Source organism: Falco punctatus, assembly GCF_963210335.1.
Source record: "Falco punctatus genome assembly, chromosome: 5".
Classification (NCBI taxonomy): Eukaryota; Metazoa; Chordata; class Aves; order Falconiformes; family Falconidae; genus Falco; species Falco punctatus.
Window position 1 is genome coordinate 39650716 of NC_137584.1, and position 23671 is coordinate 39674386.

Consider the following 23671-nt stretch of genomic DNA (forward strand, 5'->3'; position numbering starts at 1 on the left):
ATATATTAGGAATTAGCCCTTCCTGGAAGCATCCACCCGGAAGAATTAAATAGTGTTTTTTAAAGCCGCGGTCGCCTAAATACATATTTAGATCGGCTCTATTTATTTTATTTATTCCTTTTCGGAACCGTTCGTTTTCCACCGAAACGGCCCCGTTGCTTTCAATTCCGGCTGGTTCTGCCTTCAGCTCTTAAACATGTTCGTCGTCAGGCGAGGACCAGTTGAGGGACAGCTGAGGCTGGAGTTTGCCCAACACGGGACATACACCCCCACACACACACACCCACTGTCGCCTTACCCCCACCCCCCCCACCCCCACCCCCCGGGCTGTACCCTGCGACTTCTGCAAAGGGGAAAAAGTCCCTTCTCTCCCCTTCACCTGCACCGAGGGGGTGACTGTCCGTGCGCGTCTTTGGGGTCAACTTGTCCCGGTGCTCGGCTTTTTCAGGATAAAGATGCTTGAGGTGTCGCCTTCGAGGTACGAGGCCAAAGGAAGGGGCTGCGGGCAGCGCGCCCGGCTCCTGCGGGCTCTGAGCGCCCACGGCTTTCGCTGGGACCTGCCCGCTGGCTGGTGGCGCACCTGAAGCGAAATAAATACCTGATAGCGAAAAGACCGTCTCAAACTACCTATAGTAGCTACTACGTATCAGCTTAGCAAGCTTCGCCCGTAATTTCTTTGCAAATGCCGCTCTCCCTTTCCGAAGAGGACAAAAAGCGGGCGGTAGATGCTCAGGCAGGAAAAGCTTTGAGAAACTTTAACGCAAAGAATTAAGCTGAAGGGGTAGCAACTTTCCGAGTGTTTTTGCACAGTGGTTGCAGAGAGCGGGTGTGCGGAATGTGACATGTCAGGCTGAAGGGGAAAAAAAAAGCTCCGCGGAGGAGTAAGTTGGTGGCACAAGAGCCCGGTGGTGCTGTGTAGTGAAAACACAGCCGTAAGTCACGGCTCCTGAACCAGAAAGAAACGGAAAATAATAGCAGAAGCACTGGCTTGGGTGCAGGTTGGGTGAAGCCAGGCGCGCTCGGGCTGCGGCTCCGCTGTGTGCGGAGCATGGAAAGGCAGGAGTGCGGGCAGGGGTGCGGGCAGGGGTGCGGGCACATGTGCGGGCACATGTGCGGACAGAGATGCGGACAGGGATGTGGGCACGGGTGCGGACAGGGGGTGCGGGCAGGGGTGCGGACAGGGATGCGGACAGAGGGTGCGGGCAGGAGTGCGGGCACGGGGTGCCTGCTCGCAGAAAGAGCCTGTGCCCAGACTGAACCGTCGTCTGCACCCTGCAAGAGGGACCCCGCCATCGTGCCTCCCCCCGGTAGCCCTGCCTTCCAGGTCCTGCTGCTCCCAGGCAGCTGCCAGTGTACCCCGGGCACCTTCTCCTAAAATCTTAAAAATCCGGGCAGCGATGAAGCGGGTTCTTTGGAGAAGAGGAGATGCTTGTTTTAAAAGCAACCCTCACTTTTACACCGCAGCGCTCCTTTCCCCCCTCTCCTTTGCTCCCGTTTAAAGAACTTGTTATTGTTTAAAGAGACCCCGTTGAACTATTTCCTGCTCATTGTCACCTCTCTCCCCCTCGCCCTCTATCCAGGGATTCTCACGGAAAGGTAATAAACTGTTTCCCTCACACCACAGACCGTCGCAGCCCCGGAGAATGCAAACTATTAAACCACCGGCGGGCGGGAGAGTTTCAGCCCAGCCCTCCTCTCCCTCTCCTCAGCCTCGCTTTTGCCCCAGACAACTGGAAAAGAAACTCAGCCCGTTGCAAAGTCCCACCCGTGAGGCTCAGGCTCCACTCCTGCCCGCAGAAACTGGTGGGGCTTTCTCCTTGTTGTATGGAACGAAGCCTTTAGCTGTCGGCCCGGGGTTTAGGAGGTGGGGTGGCTTTGTTTGGGTGGGGTGGCTCGTAACCATCGATCTGATTTTTAGACTTTATATATATATCATATATATTTAGGTGGGATGGCTCGAAACCGTCGTGGTCCGAGCATCTTGGCTGCCTGCACGGGCGGTGGGAGGCCAGGTCCGCGCCTTGTCTCACGGGCGGGCTCTTGCGCCCGCTGCAAGCTGGGGACCAGGTGGCGCGGGTGGGGTGGGTGGGGGGCATCACTGTGCCAGCTGCTCTGCAGGGCGATTTTAGCTTTGTGGTTCAATTTTGCAGCAAGGGCCGTGGTTGCTGACTGCAACCTTCACTGCAGCTGAAGCGCCACGGCTTGCGTCCGGGCAGCCTGGGAAGCGGGGCGGGGGGGGGGGGGGGGCTGGGAAGTGGCGGGGCGGGGGGGAGGGCGCTGCGCACAGCCTGAGGAGGGCTTCCCGTTCTTTCCCTAACTCTGGATCCGCGGCGGGGGTGTCTCCCCAAAGCAGACCCGGGGGCTCGCCGCGGCGGGCAGCGGTGGCCCCGCTGGCGAGTGCGGCGGGAGGGTGCCGCACGCAGGTTATGGGGCTGTTGCCGAGATGGGCCATTTCCTCCGCGGCTACCGGAGCCCCGGCCCCGGCGGCTTTGATAGAGGTGCAAACATTTGGGGGCAGATTTACATAAAATAGCCGCGTTTAATCCAGCGGGCCGCAATTAACATCACAGGCTTCCCCGGGCACCGTTGTGATATGGCCGCGGGCAGCCAATCGGAAAGGCCGGCCGGGGGGATCAAAGCGGCCGCCCGCCAATCAGCGGGGCCCCCCCGCCGGCACTGTGATGTCACCGGGGGGGTGTTTATGGCGGGGTATAACAGCGGCCGCTTCCCCGCTGCCGCTCGCTGGGGGTCGCGCAGGTCGAGCGGAGCCAGCGCCGGCCCCGCCGCTCGGGGCTCTGCAGGGCGCCGGCCCGCCAGGCGGGCGTGGGGCCGGCATGAGCTCCCCGGGCGCGGAGGGCGCGGGCAAGCCCCCGCAGTACCGCGTGGACCACCTGCTGAGCGCCGTAGAGAGCGAGCTGCAGGCGGGCAGCGAGAAGGGCGACCCCACGGAGCGGGAGCTGCGGGTGGCGCTGGAGGACAACGACCTGTGGCTGCGCTTCAAGGAGCTCACCAACGAGATGATCGTCACCAAGAACGGCAGGTAGGGGTGCCGCCGGCCCCGCGCCCTCCCGCCGCCCCCGCGCACAGCCTCCGGCGGGGGGTGAGGGTGTCCCCGGCGGCGGGGGGGCGGGCGGCGGCACAGCCCGGCTGAGCCCGGGGGGCAGGGGCTGCCCCCCGCCGTGCCTCGCGCCGCCGTGTCGCCCCGCAGGAGGATGTTCCCGGTGCTGAAGGTGAGCGTGTCGGGGCTGGACCCCAACGCCATGTACTCCTTCCTGCTGGACTTCGTGGCGGCCGACGGGCACCGCTGGAAGTACGTGAACGGGGAGTGGGTGCCGGGCGGGAAGCCGGAGCCGCAGGCGCCCAGCTGCGTCTACATCCACCCCGACTCGCCGAACTTCGGCGCGCACTGGATGAAGGCGCCCGTCTCCTTCAGCAAAGTCAAGCTCACCAACAAGCTCAACGGCGGCGGGCAGGTAAGCACCGGCACCGGGACCTGCACCGCCCTCGCCACCTGGCCTCGCTCGGCGGGGCCGGACCGACCCGTCCCTCCCGTCCCGGGGTCCTGCCGGGCCACCGCTCGCTCGCTCCCTCCGTAATGCTCGTCCGTGCGCTGTTAGCAAACGCGCCGGCGTGGGGTGAGTCCTCGTGTCCCGTCCTCCCACCCCCCGCATGCTTTCAGCAGAGCTGGTCTTTCCGCTGGGGCTGGGTGCCTTGATAATTTGACTTTCTGCTTTAAAATCCCTGCCTGGTCCGAATCTGCAGTGTAGTAGGCTGCATCCTTCTGGCTCTTCATCGCCAGCGTGTTCGCGGACTATGCAAGCCACCCTGTCAGGTAACAGGGATGAGGATAACTGGGCAAAAAGTCGGGGTGCCTGACTGCAATGTTCCCTTCTTTTTCTTGCAGCTCTGCTTTTTAGGGTTTATTCGTACCTGTTGGCTCTTTCTTCTCTGCTGGAAAGATGGATCATTAGATACTTTACAACCTGAGTGCTCGCTGTGCCTGCCGGTGCCTGCCGCCACTCTGGCACTGCTTACCTGCTCTGTCCCTTTGCTCACAGATTATGTTGAACTCTCTGCACAAGTATGAGCCAAGGATCCATATAGTGCGAGTGGGTGGCCCGCAGCGGATGATCACCAGCCATTCCTTCCCGGAGACCCAGTTTATAGCCGTGACAGCCTACCAGAACGAAGAGGTATGCACGGCGGGGAGGGAAGGATCCGAGTACCAGCAGGTTTCAAGTGGCAAAGCGCATGTTACAGAGCAAAATAATGGATCTCGCTTCGCATTTGTCAGTTCTTGCTGTGCTTTGTTTGAAGCTAAATGTGAAAAAAGAATTGAATATATGTAAAAGACCTATGGGTGTACAATAGCACAAAGATCTGAGTGCTGTTTGTCTCCTTACATACTGCAAATTGATTGCAGGAGAGTAATTCTTAAAAGATTCTGTGGGGCAAACAAGTATGGTAAGAAATACAGCTGTCGTTTTCGGCTACACAATGAAATAACTGGACATGCCACTTTCAGCGCTGGCCTTTCTCTGTTAGCCAAAATGCACATTTATGTTTAATGAGTCTGTAAATTACCAGTTTTTTGAGATTTACCTTTTTTTAATGGTCATTCTGCTCTGGCTTGAAATGTGAAGGTTTTTGTAACTCTTCAGTGTACTACCTTTCTTAGATGTTTCCTTAGCTGATCAATAAATGCAGACAATTCAGTCTCTTAGAATTTGACCAAGGGACTAATTCCTAGCCCTCTGCTAACAGCTCAGACCTTAGGGGCTGTTTAATTGATGTCCATAGTTTGGTGTTATGGGCCTAATCTTCTTTCTTCAAAAATCTGTGATTCCACTAACTTCATTGGCTAGTCCTAATTCAAATCCTAGTATCTGTATGGTAATGAATGGTTATACTTGCAAATAAAGGTATTTGTTGTTGTTTTTAGATCACAGCTTTAAAAATTAAATACAATCCGTTTGCAAAGGCATTTCTTGATGCAAAAGAAAGGTGAGAGCCCTTAACTCAATTCTAAAGTGTGCATTTTTTTACATAGGTCTGTAAAAGCAGATTCTTAACTAAGACGGCACGTTTTCTCTTACAGAAGTGATCACAAAGACATGATGGAGGAAGTGGGAGACAACCAGCAGTCTGGGTATTCGCAGTGTACGTTTCGTTTCATTTTGCATCGTGGAGATAACTTTGATTTCTTCTATCTTACCCGTTAGGCAGAACTTGGAGAGCAGAGTTTGCTGGCTGGCTTGTTAGTTCATAGGGGGAATATTACCAATCCTCATGGTTGTGGTTCGTGCAGGTTTATGATTGTATAAGTATTATGATATATGCGCGTGTATGGTTAAGATTTCTGCATTACATTCAAAATCCTTTAATAGAATCTTGCGGTTACCTTCATGTCTAAAAAGACAGCTGCCTTTTGTATGCGAGGGCAGCAATATTCATATAGATACGGAGGCAAAAGTTAATTTCAAAATACAGCAGAAAATTGCTGAAATGGTACTTACGTTTTAAGTACTCTAAGAAAATTAGGGGCAACAGCTTAAAAAGCTTTTTCAGATTGGTAAAAATTATTAGTGTTCTAATGATTTCTGTTTTAACAGATTCTTGCTAAATGTCTGCAGCCTATAAAGGTGGGAAGTTGAGTTGCCGTAGGAATTGCTTTGTTTCAGTGAAGATGCCTAATTTTTAAGAGTTCTTCTTAGCATTCTGAGAAACCTTAGAACTTTGGTATAGATTGAGACCCCCAAAGAGCAATTTAAAACTGAAGATTATGCTAGCAATTACTGAGCACACACTACCTATGTAAGGGAGGGTTTAATCATTTCAGTGTTTCCTTGCTGTGATTGTAATTCAACAATGATTTAAAAAATAGCGTTAGCTTAACAGGGGGCTTCTTATAAGCTGTTGTCTAATTTTCCTTCATAAGATCTCTTATGAAAGTTGTAAAGATCCAGATTTTTCAGCCATGTGGAAACTGTTTCCTTTCCCGAGTGAGCGTGTCCTCGCTGATCAATTATTTATGTGGTTGCTGTGATTCTTTCCCTGCCTGGCTGCATTACATACCCACCTTACAAACCTCTTGCTTCCTCACAGTAGGTAGTTGGCTTATCCCTGGGACTGGGACTCTGTGCCCACCTGCCAATCCTCACCCTCAGTTCGGAGCCCCCCTGTCGCTCTCCCCTGCTCACAGCTGTGAAAGGTACTCATCGCTGAGGAACCACCGTCCTGCCCCCTACCCCAACCCCTACACCCATAGAAACAACTCGCCAAGTAAGTCTGATGTTGCAGCTCTGTAAAAAGATGGGAAATGAGCAGAGGGATGCGAGCTTTGAGCAGTGGGCATCTCAAGCGATGACACAGGAATTGAGGTCGCCACCTAACTCAGTTGGCACAGAGCGCTTGGGGCCAGCATTGCAAAGACATAGGGCTGATGAGTACGTCTCCCCAGTCTCTTTATGATAGAAAACCTGAGGGTGTGTAAAACTGTTTCGTGCTAATCTGTTAGATTATGTGGTTCTGGCTTTGTCTTGTGCTCTTGAATTCTTGTAACCAGTGAGCTTAAGCTAGCTTTGACTTTTTTAAGTTTGAAAATGAGGATTTTAATCATTAGTTAGAGGTAATACAATGAAATGAAGAAGCATATGTCTGGTTCTGTTAGTGTCACTTGTTATTAACACATAATAATTGAGGGCCTGATTCTGTCAGCTTTACTTGCCTAAGTTAACATCAGTACGTTAAGGTTGTTCTCAGTGAGTGTCACAACTGGATATACAGAAACAATACAGAGCTGAATAAACTGCAGACCAGTTTAAAAGTTGTGCTCAGAAATAGCCAGATAGCTTAAGACTAAGTGCCTTCAGCCATAGGTACTTAAGGGAGAGAAGGGCATTTTTAATAATGATTTTTTTTGTGTGTGTGTGTGTGTGGTTTCTTTCTTTCTTCTGGCAAAGGCCTGTTAACAATTTTTGCCTTTCAGTCTGTATGGATATTGAAGGTTCCCACTTCACAATTCAAAATATTTTTTTTTTAAAGTAATACACCAGCTTCTAGATGCAGCCTGACCAATCTTGTATGTAGCTTTGTAGTTCATTTAACTAGATCTCTGTGGGCTTGCATCTTGGAAATGTTATACAAGTTTTGTGACTTGAAACAGCATAAATGAACAAAACGGCTCTGGTGTTCCTTCTTGCTTCCTAGTCCTCAGCAAGGAACCTCTTTGTCCCTCAGCCAGCTGCCACAGCAACTTCTTTCTCACTATGGATGGCTGTATAGGATTCCCTTTATAGCTTCCTAATGCCTTTGCTGTGTTGGCTGGCCAGTTTTGGTCACAAGCCAAGTAGCTTAAGCCCCAGTCCAGTCACTCCTGATGGTGCCTAAGGCAGACTTCAAAGCCCATGGTGGCATGCTCAGCTCAAAACTGGGATGTGTGATCCAGTGATATGCGCACTATTCAGGGCTGCCAGGCTGCTACTGCCAATGTAGATGATGGAGATAAAAAGGTGCCTTGGGACAGCGTAGGTAAGGAGCTCGCCTCTTCCCACTGACCAAACAGGGAAGCATGGGCTGAATTAGCAGGCGGTTTGAAGACAGCTTTTCAGCCATAGATCCTACATTGAAATAAGACTTTGCGGTTGTAAGTTGAGCAAAACAACAGGTCAGCAGGGGCAATGCCAGTGGAAGCGTAAGCCTGACACAGCTGGTAGCTGACTTCATTTTTCTGTGTGTGTGTATGTAATTTTATTTGGTTTTTTGCAAGGCAGTAGTGGAGGAGGGAGGTTTGAAGTTATACATTGCATTTGAATATAAAATTGTTATTTGGTTTGGTTCTAGTGTGTTTTAAGTGCTTGCTTGCTTTTTTTAGCAGCCTATGCCGATAACTCCTCTGCCTGCCTGTCCATGCTGCAGTCCCATGACAACTGGTCTTCTCTAGGAGTTCCCACACACACAACGATGCTGCCCATGAGTCACAGCACTGGCACATCTACCAGCTCCAGGTAGGAGTCCATCCCTCAGCAGCCCTCAAACTGATCTATTGATACTTCGTAGAAAGAAGAGGCTGAAATAGGAGTAAAGTCACCAGCAAATTGGAAATCCTTATGACCATGTGTGAATCATTAGCTATCTGGGGAGGGCACTGAGAAGGATTGTTCTCAAGGAAGACATTGAAGAAACAGATAAAAACTATCGTTTTTGTGGTTTGGTTTTGGAAATGTAGATACTTGTGACAGCAATATTTGATAGATTAAAGATTGCAAATCACTTAAATATCCATTGAATTTTAGTATGCTTTTTTAAGTTTCATCTCTTTTAAGCAAAATGATGGTTAAAAAGTTTATTTTTGGTCTGTTTCATTTTAGCTGGTCACTGCTCTCCCAGCCATCTCCACAAACCCCTGTTCTACTAACGAAGGGGCAGTGAACCGTAGTGTGGAGAGCAAGTGGTTGGGGCAGTAATTCTTAAGTATTTGCCACACAAACCAACGTATCATGGGATTATACACATGGTGAAAGTCTTTCCCATTTTGTGATCATATAAATGTATCTCTTTCTCCTTTTTGTCCTTATTATCTTAATTAAACTTTTGAATCCTTTAGCAGAGATTTAGCTTTCAGTCAGTCCTTTAGAGCTAAACTTCAAAAAAATCGAAGAGATACAGATAAGGTAGTAAAATCTTTGCTATTAACCACAGAGGGCTGAGGTTTGGGCATCTTTCTCAGCAATTCAGACCTACAACTCCATTTGCAGAAAGGATTTTTATTTGAACCATGCACATGGACACTTTGTTGTTAATCAGAGTATGCACTACTACCTGGTATAAGATAACTGTATTACTGAACATAAGTTTTAGTCCTGAACATGTGTTAATGAAGCAAACAAGTCATCCTAGCGCTTCTGTGTCTGACTCACAGGATTTATACTTGGAAAGTTGCAAAGTCCATTGAGTTTCAGTTGCTGCGCTGAGTTGTGCAGTAGATAAAACCGTTAGAGCTGGAACTGTGGGTCCTCAAGGAAGGCATTTCTCCCACCCCTTTTGTCTAAACCCCTATCTGTAAAGTAAGAATAATATTTATCTATCTTGTTAAACTGCTTGAGATAAATAGGTAGAAAATGCTGTGTCATATTATACAGCAGGACTGAACTTTTTTCATAGTGTTTCTCTTGAATCACCTTGTTTCTTGTAATTCATATGTATGTCTATACATACGTGTGTGCATATACATACTCAGAGGCGAGAGAGTGTGGAGGCTGTCCTCACAAGGCTTTTCTTCCTTTCAAGTAGTCGTTTCTGTAGTATCTGCAATCTGCAGCCATCAGTCTGGCTCTTCCCCTCCTAACATGAGATGATGAACAGGGAGGGCTGAACTGCTGTCTGGAGGCACCTGTCCCTCTCTGACTACAGAGGGACCCAAGAGGGATTAGGGCTCTGGCAGGCCCATGGCAACGGATTTAAACCTGCCTAGGTCCAGCAGCTGCGGTGTCCAACCTCCTCCACCGTGTGCCTTCCCCCTGAGGCAAGGGCATGGCACGGCCTAGGATCAGCTCTCAAACCTCCCCCTTTTTCAGCCAGCCTGTTCATTCCTCAGCTTGGCTCAAAATCCGCTGGTAATACCTAGCGCTGGAACCTGCTGTTGGAGAACAGGGAGGTTAGGTTTATTGGTGACGTGCCATGAGTACAAATCCTGCCCAGGGTTCCTTCCTGCCTCACAGTGGCTGGGAACATACTAAAGAAATTCCCTGTCTCCAGCAAATGGACCCAGCCTTGGAGCTGTGTTCTGACCTGAGCAACTGCCAGCAGCACTAGGGTCACTATAGTAACTTGTTCTATCGCTTTCCCTCTTTCAGCCAGTATCCTAACTTGTGGTCTGTGAGTAACAGCACCATCACACCGGTGTCTCAGCCAAGCGGGATGTCCAATGGCCTGAGCTCCCAGTTTTTACGTGGCTCTCCAGTGCACTACACTGCCCTTCCGCACCCCGTCACTGCTGCCTCCTCCGCCTCCCCCCTGTACGACGGCGGGGCACCCACGGACCTGCCCGACAGCCAGTATGATGCCTCTGCACACGCCAGGCTAGCATCCACGTGGACGCCTGTCACCCCTCCTTCCATGTAAACCCAGACCTTTTCCTATAAGACAGACTTTTTAGCTACTGAATTACTTTAAATGCTTAATCCTCAAGGAAGAGAAAAAAGGAGACATGAAGTAAATTACAGACAAAGCATCTGCACCGCTTTGCATAAAGCGTCTACGTTATACCTCTTATAGTGAACATCATTGACTTCATGTAGTGTTTACAAACCTGGTGAGCGTGCAATTCTGAGAGCAGATTCACTGCTTTTAATCTTTTTTTTCTTTAAGTTTGGTAGACCTAATTTTTAAGATTTTTACTTAGATTCCAAATTTCTCAGTGTTTGATGTATTTGGACCTGAGGTTTGGCGTCGTTCTTGAGTAAGTTACTCCTAACTGTTTTTCAGTTGATTTTTTTTAATGGCAAACTTAGCTATAGTCATGAGAAGACTTTTATTAACTGTCTAGTTAGAAGCATTCTGAAATATGCACAAATGTAGCTGAGGAGTGAAGTTTTTGGAAAATCATGTGCACTAACACGTATTTGCCTCACAAATACGTTGCGTTCTTAACTGTATGCTTATTTCCTTGCTGCTGAATTAATGTTGAGACAATCTGCCAGAACTATATTCTTCTTAATAAACGCAGTATTAATGTTTGGCCTAAATTGTTTCACCCAAAAGATTCCTTTTAGAGGTAAGTTTTGCTGTTTGATCGCATAGATTTCAAGTACCTGTCAGCTTAGCTAAACACCTCATTTCAGACAGCCAATGTCTAATTTAGGAGCCCTATCCAAAACCTCTTTGAGCCACTGAAAAAACATCGGTTTTGTTTGGTTTTATGGTCTCTGGCTCAGGCCTTAAGGGAGGGAGTTCAACACCTGGAGAATCATTCTAATTTATTTTATTTCAATATTGTACTCTGTTGAACTATATTTATAATCTGGTAAATTACAACTTATTTACATATCTTAACATGTAGAAAATGATCCCTCAAGCTACAGTGTACTCTTAAAAGACAATCATATGTGGGATATGTCACCCAATGGTACATTGAACAGCGTGGATATTAAGTAGTTAACTCACTGTAAGGGGGAAAGTCCTAGTTGCCAATAATTCTGGGGAAAATTGCAGATATGCTAAGCTTTAAAATACACTGATGCCTTAACTTGCTGGAAAGATCAGGGCTTGATAAAATACTTCTGTCAGGACTGTTATCAAGTAATATGATCTAAATTTCTGATGAGGCTAACCCAAAACGTTGGCCCAAAGTGTGCCCTCAGACATGTCTCTCTCCCGCTGACTCCGGTGAGTACATGCCCAGAGGAAAGTGAATTGTTTTGCATAAGCCATAATAAATAACTTTTATAGTGAAGTGCCTAATACAGTGAAGCAAAATTCTGTATCAGGGAATTCCTTAAATAACTCTGTGTGCTCACGTGCTACGGTGGCAGCTTTAAGATGAAAAAGCAAATTTTTGCCACCATTTTGGTCTCTTTGGCACCCTATGGGCAGGTCCCTGCACCTGGAAAGACTTTGGCAGGGCTTTGTCTGTGCGGAAGGATTTGTGTGTGACTGCAGGCTGCAGTCTCCTGGCGGTACTCCAGTGGGAGACAGCACCAGAAGCAAATGGCTGCACGACCGTGTTCTCTGTCAATATGTAAATACTGATCTAAGCGCTCCTATTTTATTGTGAAGGTAAATTGTGTAAATGATGTAAGTGCATTATTATTTAGACTATTTTGTAGAAATTAGCAACGTATTTCATTGTGAGGTTTTTTTTACTTGTATTTTGGAAGTATAATTTAAATTGAAAAACAAAGAGTAAAGATTCTTAAATAAACTTCATGATTAACTTTCAGTTTGTGGGGAGCGGTGTGAAAGGTGGAACAAATGCACATCAGACATATCAAACCTACAGTGTGTTGTCCTTCCACAGAGCGGTTTCACAAATAGTTCCTGCTGCGCGGTGGCTTCCGGACGTGGGTGAAGGGTCAGAGAGTTCTTCATAACCAGATCAATGATCATTTGGTCATGAAGAACTTAAAAGATCTATTGAGATGCTACATTCTCCTCATCTGCTTCTCCCCCTTTTCCTGCCCCTCTTTGTTTCTCCCTCCTGTCAGTAAATCCTTGACTGACCCGTGGCCAGAGGTGTTGGGTGAAAGCTCTTTTCCCACAGTGACCAATTTGTAGGATAAATGCTGGTGCTGGATGCAAGCCTGGCAGCTGCTGTGTTCTACCCTGATAACCAGATTTTTCAAATGAGCTTCTGAATAATGACCCCAGTAATAAATGCCTAACTGCTGCCTGGTATACTCTGATATATTGAAGGAGTCTGTTGCAGACTGATCTAGCACTACAGTGACTGTGCACATAGCTGAGCACGCAAATGTCACTTCTGGGAGCTGATAGTGTCAGTGGGGGAGCCCAGCTTGTGTTGTGGAGGGAGCTGACTTTATCCTTTGCCCCAGAGCTATGCCCTCAAAGCAGACACGTTGGAGGAAAGAGGGTGATCCATCAGCCGTGCAGTGAAATGGAAAGAGGGGTGTAAAGTGTGAGAGAGGTGCTAGCTCCAAGGCTGCAAGATGTCCCTTTGCATGGCCCCTGGCAGGCAGCCCATGGTGGGGCTGTTTTTGCTCCAAAGGAAGACAGTCCACAGCTGCTGCCCAGCACAGATGTCAGGGGTTTCTCAGGTTCTTGCACAACTTGTACTGAAGAAACAATTGCTATGTCTATGTGGGCAAAAATACCTGGGGCTATTTATCAGCTTATAAGATTTAGCTGGGCCTGGATGAACTACCTGCCTGTATCTGGAGCCCTCTGGCTATGTGAGGAGGAGCCTGGTGCCCCTCTCCTGCTATAGCTTGACATGCGGCCTTGGAGGCCTCCATAACACTGTTTTGAGGTGAACTTAAAGCCAGTGGGAACTTTTCGATGCCTGGAAGACCATGTGATACTAACCTGGGAGCTGAACTCTGGGTCCTGAAAGAGGTTGTCGTTGCCTGGTGAGCAACCTTGGCAGTGTCATGTGGGTAGTTTCTCTGCTGGTCAGTACTTTCATACTCGTTTTAGGTCTTCAGGCAAAAGCAGATTACCATCAAAATAAACTCATTGCTATGAAAAGATTTCTGAGCCTGAAGAATAAGTATGTATGCACGAGGCCTTCGTAGATGCAGCACTGCACATCTCCAGGCAGCTCGGTGCTGGTATCAGGTGGATTTTACCTCATCAGCCTTTTTGGTGTGGGTTTTTTTTCCCCTCCCATACTTTCAAATGAAAGAAACCGAAACCTTTCATGCCATTGAAGGCAAGTTGTGTGCTGCTTTAAAGCAGACTGAGCATTTCACCTTCTGTCTTTTCCCACCTGCTCTGCCACCATCTTCTTCCTCAATGGTGCTTTTCCTCTTGCTGGGTTCGTGTGGCTAAGCAGCCATCGGAAGCACCTCAGGCTCACAGACAGGGTTGTTGTTGCTGGAGGAGCTGGGCAGTCAGACCCAGATGACTCCACAAATACCCAAGCCAGCATGAAAACCGCATGGATGTTGTGTGACTCATCTGGAGAGGCTTTTCTCACCCGTGGGCTTGCGACAGCAGCGCTGTGCCATGCTCCCGCCCCAGCCGCCTGCTGGTGCACCCCTGGGGCTGGTGGCGGAGGCGAGGCGGAGGCACACATGTACCTGACATTTCCAAACGCTGAAAAAGGCTGGTGTGAGACAGCTCGCCCCAGCTAGCCCGCTGGCAAGCAGGGCTCTGTGGTTTCCCTGTACCAGTGCCACCACAGCTCTTTGCCACTTCTGTCCCCGTGCCACATGCCAGACAAGCACCAGGGCTAGAGATTACTGGGAGAGGTCTAAATGCTCGGGGATTAAGCCATCAGCAAATGCTCAGGACTCTTCAGAAACCTATATTGTTTACCATCTCCACATGTTAATGCTTTTTTCCTTTGGGTAAGGAATAGCTGCCACCTGCAAAAATCCTTGTAGACCCCTCAGCCCTGTTGCTCAGGAATGTCTTGCTCTGTCTGCAAAAGCCATATGATTACTCAGTCCCACGCAGGAGTAAAACACCAGACTGGGTATTCCCACACTTGTCTCCAGCCTGACTCTTCCCCATAGATGTCAATTAGATTAAGTGAGATAATATACATTAAGGTATTGCATCGCTGGCATCAATAGTCCAAGCAGTTAATGTAATTAAAATAAAAATTAACTAAAAAAGTAAAAAAAAAATTAACCCCACACCTATTCTTAGGCAGGTGTAAAGAAGACAAGAAGAAACATGTATGTTTTTAAAATGACACACAGGCCCATTCCAGGGACTTAGATCTGTGGAGAAAATAATTTTCTCTTCAGAGGGTCTGGTTTTATCTGCTCCTGGATTTCTGTGCCTTTGAAAACTGAGGTAAAGAAAATGAGGGAGCCAGTCTGAGTGGTGCATGGTGCAGTTCCAGCACCCGGGGTGCTGCCATGGGTATGTGACCAAAGGAGTGAATATCCTCCTGTAGATGGCTGGCTGTACTTGCTAGGCAAGGAGCTTGCAGCTTTATTTTTGCCTTTCCCTCTCTTAAGTATTGCTGCATTATAAAATTAGGTTACTGTTTCTCGATGCTAGTAAGCTATATTAACTGCCTCAGCCAGTCCATCAATGCAAATAATTCCTCCGTGATATGCAGTTATCTGACTTGTACTGCATAGGGTTGGAAGGAATCTCCTGAATCCAGTTACTTAATTACAGACAATCCCTTCACCAAGACTTTTTAGGAAAGCACCAGGGTTTGTCTCAAAACAAGCTGGTGAGATTTTGAGGAGATTTTTGAGTGCCTATGGCCAGTGGTGCTCCTTTTTCTGTTGGGAGACTGTTGCAGTCCCCTTGCTTCTCAGTGCTTAGGAGCCATGTTTTAATTGTCAGCTGAATTTTATCTACAATCATGACTACCTGTTCTTGAGCCAAAACCTACTCCCAGCTTAAATACTTCTTCCCCCCCAGTAGTGATTAAGCTGATATGTATAGTTAGGCAGTGATTTCTCTGCCTCTCTTTTGACAGGTTATAAAACCCGTCTGTTCTGGGGCAGCTTTCTCCACGTGCTGGCCCTTTGTGCCTGAATGGCTCATTGAAAGGGGGAGCATGCGTGCATGCGGTGTAATGCACGGGCTTGAGAGGAGCCTATGCAATGGTGTGCTGCTTCCCTAACTGCAATGAAACCAGCCATTTTGATAACTCTGAAAATCACATTTTCATTATCTAGGGTTACATCAGTGGTTAACTGGTCATGGTGATCCAAGTCCTTCTTTAGCTATTTTTTGCTGATGAACTCCCATCTTTCGGCAGCAGAAAGTACTATTAATCTCTTGACTATGACTTCACCCTTGTCTCTGTCAGCTTTATTCCACTTCCATTGCTGCCTAATTGTCTAGTTTTTCCTGTGAGATACTTCCATTTTTCTCTGCAATTAATGATATCTCCCAACCTCCCATCTCCAGCAGATTTTGTCAACGATCTCTTCAGGTTTGGACTAACTCTTTAATGAATGTGCTAACCCAAGACTGGTCCAAGTCCTCTGCTAGAAGCCTTTCTCTAGCCTGGCCCTTTCCCAATCGCTGTGCCCTTACCTAGTCTATAGACTTGCAAGTCACACGCTAATCTCCATGTGTGATCTGGGAGGATGGTCTCAGCCCTGTGCCGATAGGGACAGCAGCTGCCCTGCTGGAAGTCACCTGTGAGGGCCAGAGCTAGCAGGGAGAAATGGTGCTGGGGGGAGAGATGCATTTCCATAAAGTCCCCCCATAAAGCTCTGCAGATGGTCCTTTGTCCTGTCCATTTCATGGGAGGTTCAGATGGTTGGAAAGGAACTGCAGCATCTTAGTGTTTCAACTGACACCAGATAACAATAAACCCACAGGCCATACCAGCTTCCATTTCCATTCCTGTCTTTCATTATCCTTTCTTTCAAACTTAGTAGTGAAGCTGTGTGTTCTGGAAGATGAACCTCCTCCCAAAGTCTGTCATGTGCGATGGCATCTCTGTGAGTCTTGGCCTTGCTCGAGCAACTTCTTTCCCCTGTGTCGTAAAACACACCTCCCACATCTGCTGTTTGCTAAATGTGCAACACCAGGCCTGAGCTGAGGAATAAACGTTTGCTGCTGGGTTGGGACTTCAAGTCCCCAGATGCTGGAAGAGAAATGATGTGCTTATTCCCTGACCTCAAGTACACTTACCTGCTTGAGCCTTCTTGCCTTGTTTGCATTTGAGAGTGACCATTGCCAAGCCTTAGGTCCCATTAGCCTTTCTGCTTTTGCATTATACCTCCTCCTCCTCCTCAGTGAGAACAGCAGCAGGCTAATGAATGCTTGTGAAAAGAAACCCTGTATTAGCCCTAATTTTCATCACACTCTAATGGCACAGCAACCCCATTTCTCTCTCCTCTCCACGCACATGGGCTGCAGGCTTCTCTGGTCCTTCTCTGGAATGTGTCAGGTTTGCGGCACTTGAGCTTTCTGAGTGTTAAGTGACTCCTTGGAATGCTGTTCGAGGCTCAAGTGATGTAGGTCAGTGCAGGGAGAGTTAATGCGGTTTACACAGGCAACCTGGAAAAACCCACTCGCTGAATGGAGAAAAGCCTGGAGAAGCCTAACAAAATGCCCAGAAAGGAAACCAGAACATTCAGCAGCTCATGAATGAGATCTGACTGTTTGCTCGTATTTGTGATCCCTTCCTATTTATGCAGGGACTGGTGTGCACGCTGGACAACTCGTGATCCGTGGTGGAAGGCTGTACGGCTGTGCAGAGGCTGGGCTGCGTGAGGCCCACGAGTGGCACAGACCCACCGGTGGCTGGCCTGCCTCTGTGGGGAGGGGGAGAGCAGGCAGGTGAAGCTACTTGAGACGGGCACACGTGGGGCTTTTTGGAGCAGGCAAAGCCAGCTGATTGTGAGATAGGCTAATTCACTAGTGGGGAAGAGGAGGAACTGCAGATGTATTTGGGATGTGCAGGATAACATTGAGTTTGTCCTTGATCTTTGGAGTGGCCGGCCTCGGGCTTGCAGGTAGGTGTGGAGGGACTGCTGGGCTGGGGCTCTGCTGTGAGACTGATGGTGTTTGGGGGACTGAGCTGCTGTGGGCTTGAGAGGTCTTTTTCCCCTGTGTCCTCCTGGGGTAGAGCTGCTGTTTGGCTATAGTCCTGTGGTGGGATGGCCAGGAGAGCCTGCAGCTTGGTCCCAGGGGCTGCCCTGTGGCTCAGCCTCCAGAGGGGCAGCTTGCTGCAGGGCAGTTCTGGTGCTCACTAACGTAATTAGCTAACGGCTGTTTCTGCTAAGAAGCTTGTGATCTGGGAAGGCAAAGCCTTCATGAGGCTTGCTGCAGGCACCTCTTGCCTCCAGGGTGGAGAAAATGCTTATTCTTCTGCCTTCCCTGGTGGCAGGGAGACAGCAGTGAGGCTGGCTGCTGCCTGACCCGCCACTGCCAGGGAGGAGCGGGCATGCCCCTGGAAGGGGAGCCGTCCGGCAGTCAGGACCTGGAGGCTCTGCCCACCTTCAAAAAGACAAACTTGGTGTCAGAAAACTCTGATGCCTCCTAGAAGAGTACGTTTTGCTGAGAAAAGCTGAAATCGGCTGGTAGCTTGTCTTAGCTTTGTCTTGATTTCATGAACTTGGTGCTATTTTGGATTCAAGGTGGCTGCCGCTAGTTAACTCTGCACAATCACTGGCACTATTTTGCAAAGGGTTTTGGCTTGTGGAGTTGGGTTCTGGGCACTGTACTGAATGTGTGCGATGTAATTCTTGATGTCTTTTGCCATCCTTCACCTTAATGCAACATTAGTAATAGTAATTCTGAAACTTTAATCATTCTGAGAACTTCCCACATGAAAACTTCTGTTTCAGTACACTAGAAGTGGTGTCTCCTGCTGTGTTCTCTGCCTGAGTTTATGCCCAAAAGCGTTTGGCCTGTGTGAGATGCAGCTGTAATACTTGTAACCCAGGATAGCTATGTGTTCTGGTTGCTCCTCTCTTACTAATATATGGATAGCTCATATGAGTTTCCATCACCTGCCACTTCCTTGGCTAGATATACGTTGACTATGGTGGGTGGGAGGGAAAAGGCAGAAATTTCCACTCGCCCCAACAGTAGGATTTTTCATTTCCTGTACTTAGTTTGTGTCTCTACAAAATGAAGTGCAGCTCTACCATCGGGGTGAGTGGAAACTTCTGGCTTCTTCCTGTTCCTTTGGTTTGGACACATGCAAAGTCTCAAAAGCCCCAACCAAATAGTTACCTAACCCACAAAACATCATGGGCTGGATGCATGTTTTTCTTACGCTTTTGGCAGCCAGAGAATCCGTTACCTTTTGGCGGTGCTTCAGCCGCTGCACAGGGGCTGCCAGGATGCTTGTGCGGCTGGAGCCTGGGGATCTGTGCAGAGGAAGGGGGAAAACCAGGCTTAGGGTGAGACATGGAGGTGGGAGGGGAGCACTCAGTCAGGAAATTTGAGAAAATGAGTCCTGTAACTTTTTGACATCTTTTATTTACAGAAATTTTCTAATACCTGAGTGGATTATTCGTAGTGAGTGTAGTGATCTCTTTTACAGTGTGTAAAGAGCATTGACACAGTGTCACTGGGGTTTTCATGCTGCAGATGTTAACATAAAATTAATGAGAGTAAGCATGACTAACCTAAGCTAAGGTTATTTTTTAGCACACTAAAAATACCTAGCAACTGGATACTAACTTGAATATAAGGCTAGTGAGACCTTCCATTCCAGGATGAATAAAAAGAGATGAACTTTTGCAGCTGGACACGCAGAAGTCTCTTCTCTGTGTGGTTTTGGTTTGGTTTTTTCCTGGTGTGTGTTTTTTTTTTTACTTACAGGCACATTTTTTTATATAGGTGAGGAATGGTGCTCATCTTGAAAGGACTTGGTTCTTCAAACCACAGAACCATTGTTGAGGAATGCCAGGGAATTCTGCAAATATGCTGAGTGCCAAAAAGTGATAGCAATTAAACAGCCCTTGAAAAATTGCCTGTCAGAAGACTGAATTTGTTTTTTTTAAACTGACTAGTGACAGCAAACAAACTACTTAATTTTGACTTGCTGCTTTTTTTGTGTGTGCTAGTGAATAGATCACAGCATTCCCTAGCCTGCTAATTTGTCAGTCTGAGGAATGCCTTTCTTTTTTGTTGAAATTTTGTTGCTAGGTAATTAAATAAGGCAAGCTTCATCTGCAGCTCATAGAGAGCTTCAGAAGTTGGTTTCAACAGATAGCCAAGTTGTGAGGTGCACCTTTCTCTTATTCCTTGTATGAATTTGCAGTAGCGAAGCCTGGCTGATGACATTCGCAAAGTCCGTGCTCAGATAGGCTGTTGCACAGTCCAATTTGCTTTGGCAGACTTGATATCAAATGGTTGTTACTCTTCCCAGTCTTATTTCAACTCCAATTCATGTAGTTGTGATGGTCCCAGTTAACATAAGGATTGAAATTTATCCCCAAAATGTGCATTTTCCCCCCTGAACCTTGAATTACTTAAATTAGTGCAGAAGAAAATTGAACAACTATTTATTTTAAGAGAATGTCGAAGACTGATGGACGCTTTCTTCTCTGCATTAGCTCTTGCTCGGTCCCGGTGGGATGGGCTATGGTGTGTGGCTGCTGATCGGATGGTGCCCACTAAGTATACAGGCTTGTGCTGGCAGGCTCACCCCATTCTCTCTGCTTGGAACACCATCCATGCTGCTTTCTGGTGCATTGCTACTGGGATTTGGAGAATAGCCCTTGTGCAGGGACAACCTGCAGACTGCATCACACTGAAATGTTTGTGGAAACACTTTGTGCTTTTTTGTTATTACTGGTGTGAATTTCTAATGGGTTCAGGGTGGCACTGCTGGCACTTAGCAAGCATCTAGAGCTGGAAAACTTAAGGCAATTATTGTGAAAATGGTACTGTTAGCTGTAAAGCTAATCCTGAGATTAGAGCTGGAGTTTAGCTAGCTCTAAATGAGGATTCCCCAGCCTGAAATCCCATCTTCTTGTCTGGGAGCACCAGTTATGTCAATGTCCATGTGTGACTGTGGTTGGGCTTCAGACTGCTGCAGAATACCTTTGCCAGAGATAGAGACCTTCCTGATGTGTGGAGCCTGTGCTACTGTCTGTGCTGTCTCTAGCCCTCTCCATTTTGGATTTAAGCATGACACATTTTGTGTATTGGCACTACCTGGACCTCAAGAAACATCTTTCAAATGCAAACTCACATGGCTGATCTTTAAATATCCTTTTTTCTTACCCGCCCCCCCCCCCCCCCCCCCCCCCCCCGGTGCAGTGTGTGCTTGCCCTGCTGTGTCAGGGTACCGATACAAGTGCTAGCATTTGTGATGACCTGAGGCTCAGCTGAAGGCTCTTGCTTTGGGAGCACAGTCTGCCCTTAGCCCAGGAGGAGGAAAAGATCCTGGTTGTGTCTCGGGGCTGGGGAGCAAATTCCATGTGGAATGTGCCAAGAGGTCTGCAGGTACTGCTGGGGACAAATCTCTGACTTGTACTCACAAGTGTGGATGCAATGGCAGAGATGGGAAGAAGCAGCCAGCTTGCTCCCACTGCTGGGGAACACTACTGGTGTGGGAAAAATTAAACCAGCATTTGCTAATGGGCCTGCCAGCCTGTGAGGAGGCTCTGGTGGGGTTTCTGCTCATGGATGTGATTAGGACTCACAAATGAGCACTACAGCTGAACTCCTTGGGCTGTTGCACCTGAGTGGGGTCAGGATGCAGCTTCTGGCACTGGCTCTCACCAGGTTTGTGCTGCAGCTGTGGCACAGGTGCTCCCCGAGGCACGGGAGCCTGAGTTTTGCTGGATGCCAGGGGGCATCAAGGTCCTTTAAGTGACCATAAAATGTCACCATTATTTCTAGAACAGATCAAGCATGTTTCTTGTGGCAGAGTACCTCTTGTTGGACCACAAGCAATGCTAATAAAAGCATCCCCAGTCTCACCTGCAGAGCACAGACTGTTCCTGTGCTCACATCTCTGTTACAGAGCACTGGGGCCACGCCAGTAATGAACTGCTTAAAAATAAATGCTTTTTCTTTAGTGTCTTTCACTTGGTATGAAACACTTTTAACTGATAAACAGCCCTGCTGCAGCATCAGGCCTCCTCTTTGGGCTACTGTTGCAGATTAATTTTACCAGCCATAGCTCAAAAGCCACCTTTTTGCTTTCCTTCAACAAAATAAAAAATGTTTTTTGCCAGAACAAATACTCAAAAAAAGCATCTAACAAATAACCAGGTGTTTTAAAGCTGATTTTGTATCTGCCTTTTTTGGGTTTTGCCCAGTTTTGGCAGTTTGAAGCAAGCAAGTCCACAGGGTACTTCGTTACTCTCTAAAGTGCCTTCCCCCCCGCCCCCGTGCTCTTTCCACCCCTCGCAGGATCCTTTCTAGCTCGCAGTGTAGGGGAGGGAGGAACCCCTCTGCCAGCCTGTAGCTTATACCTGTAAGAGAGCCAAAGGCTTTGCCATTGCTGGTCTGCTATCCCCCTCTTGTGGACTGACTTCTCTTTCCTTCCCATGAGCATGTCAGGTTGCAGCGGTACGTGGGGCTTTGGCACAGTTCACAACTAATATAAATTAATTGCTAGGCAAGCATGTTCTGTGTACTAATTATTAAAGACCGCTGGGTTCGCCTTCTCTGGGGTGCAACTCCGCTGTGTGAACTAACCTCACACTGGCCCCGTGGAAAAAATGCTGTTGCAGAAGAAACCAATCATTGCATTTGGCAAAGCAGAACTAACATTTTTAAAAGCTGCCTTTCATGTCTTGGCTGTCACTTGCTACTTTTTTCTATCGCTAGTATGTTGCATTTTAGCAGCTGAAATACTACTGATTCTTACAGTGCGAAGTTTTTGGATATTTTCACAAGGAGAAGAACAAATTTAAACTTAGTTTAAAAAATGCACATATGAAAGCTGCAAGAGCAGCAGCTTTAGTTTGCCTCCATTGCAGTCACTCTTTTTTTTCTCTTTGCTGCCTTACGCATGATCAGCTGCAAAAAATCCACTGTTGTACAGCTGCTTTGCCTCTGAGACAGCAGTTCCAGGATTGCCTTGCTGAAAGTCTTGTCCTTTCTAACTTTGCTTTAATGGCTTCTATGTTTATTTTTCTTGACCATTTAAATCTCCTTTTTATTGGAGTTTTGAAAGGTATAGCTGAGCCAAGGACAGATAATAATGTTTTGTTGGGCAGGATTTCATAAAGGCAGCAAAGCACGGCAACTCTTGCACCGGTTAACTGTCTCATGAGTTGGTCTTATCTTTCTGGATCTTAAAATCTGTTAATAAACACAAACTTTCCTGCTTTAGGTTGTTTACTTTAAATCAAGTGCACTTAAAATGTGTCCTTTCGTTTTGTATCTCTTGGCCTGCCTGGACTGCACAAGATCGTGCAAGAGGAGATCATGAAGCACTCCTCCAGGCTGGGACTCTCCTACCCGGCATTGACGGTGGTAAGGGGCTTCCCTCTGGGGCTCCTCAGTGCTAGACAAGAGATGTTTTCTAGTTTGGAAAGAAGTGTCTTAACTTTAAAATAATTGTAATTGAAAACAATAAAAAAACCCCTATAGGCATGGGGAAGGCAGTGTGATTGATGAGAGGAGTGGTGCTCAGCTCTCTGCACTGCTCTGGCTGGTTCTTGTTGCCTTGCAGGAGATGGGAATCCTCTTGCAAAAGGCAAATGCACCATCTCGCCAAACGATGTTGTACTGAGACGTGAAGCCAGGAGGCACAGATGAGTCGTTGCAGCTACAATTTCCATGTCGTAGTGACGTTTTCTAACCTACTACCTGTCTCGGAGAGCGTATGAGGCTTCCTGTGAGCCCCGATAATGATGTGTTTGAGCAATTTGGGAGTAGGGAACTGATGTTTGCTGCTAGCAAATACTCTCTTCATACAGGGCTTGACCATTGAAGACATGAATGTGTTCATTACTGACTGCATATTTCTGCACGTGTTAACCCTGTTTAGGTAGGGGGAAATACACTAAGAAAAAAATTTCTTCAGCGCAAAAGCGGTATAAAAATATTCTGAGGCTAAGCAATTTTTTGAAAAGTATGGATAGCTAATCAAATAAGTAAGATGAGACACACTAGTTAAAATACTTTTCTTATAAATTATGTAGCTTTGTGTTGGATAAGTACATGCTTAGTTTAAAAGCTGCTTCTCTTGAAAGTAGTTCAGGTTTTCCAAAGGAACATTTTGCCAAAGGGGCAAATCCTTTGGGAATTCTGGAATCTGATGTAATTTGATATTAAACTTTGTAGTTGCTTTTATTTACTCTTCAGAGAAGATACAGCTGCTTTTGCTGGAAAAAAAACCTGCCCTGAGTACAATTTTGTGACCTAGGATAGAAGAGAAATATGAACTAAATGGTCCTAGCAGCATTTAGTGGTCAGGTAACAAATGCACACACAATATATACCAATATCGTTTCTTCCTTTTGTGAAATTTCCTTTAAAACTAAAAAAGATGATAGTCATACGTAAGGGCTTTTCTTGAGAAAAGGCTTTGTTTGTTGTCTGGGTGCCAGGTTGCAGAGTGATTATGCCTTAAAATGATGTA

At 47.4% G+C, this 23671-nt stretch overlaps 1 protein-coding gene across 3 annotated transcripts; it reads left to right on the forward strand.

Annotated features, from left to right (window-relative positions):
* Positions 1 to 2270: 2270 nt before the first annotated feature.
* On the forward strand, positions 2271 to 21455 carry TBXT (T-box transcription factor T). Of its 3 annotated transcripts, none has more exons than XM_080388331.1 (8): positions 2271 to 3040; positions 3209 to 3473; positions 4059 to 4193; positions 4943 to 5004; positions 5099 to 5160; positions 6106 to 6282; positions 7874 to 8006; positions 9855 to 21455. In XM_080388331.1, the coding sequence occupies exons 1-8, from the start codon at positions 2682 to 2684 to the stop codon at positions 10120 to 10122; spliced, it is 1461 nt and encodes a 486-aa protein (XP_080244457.1). In that variant the 5' UTR covers positions 2271 to 2681; the 3' UTR covers positions 10123 to 21455. The 3 variants fall into 3 exon arrangements, with proteins under 3 accessions (XP_080244457.1, XP_080244458.1, XP_080244459.1); XM_080388332.1 differs by having other exon boundaries at positions 7877 to 8006; XM_080388333.1 differs by lacking the exon at positions 6106 to 6282.
* The last annotated feature ends 2216 nt before the right edge of the window (positions 21456 to 23671 follow it).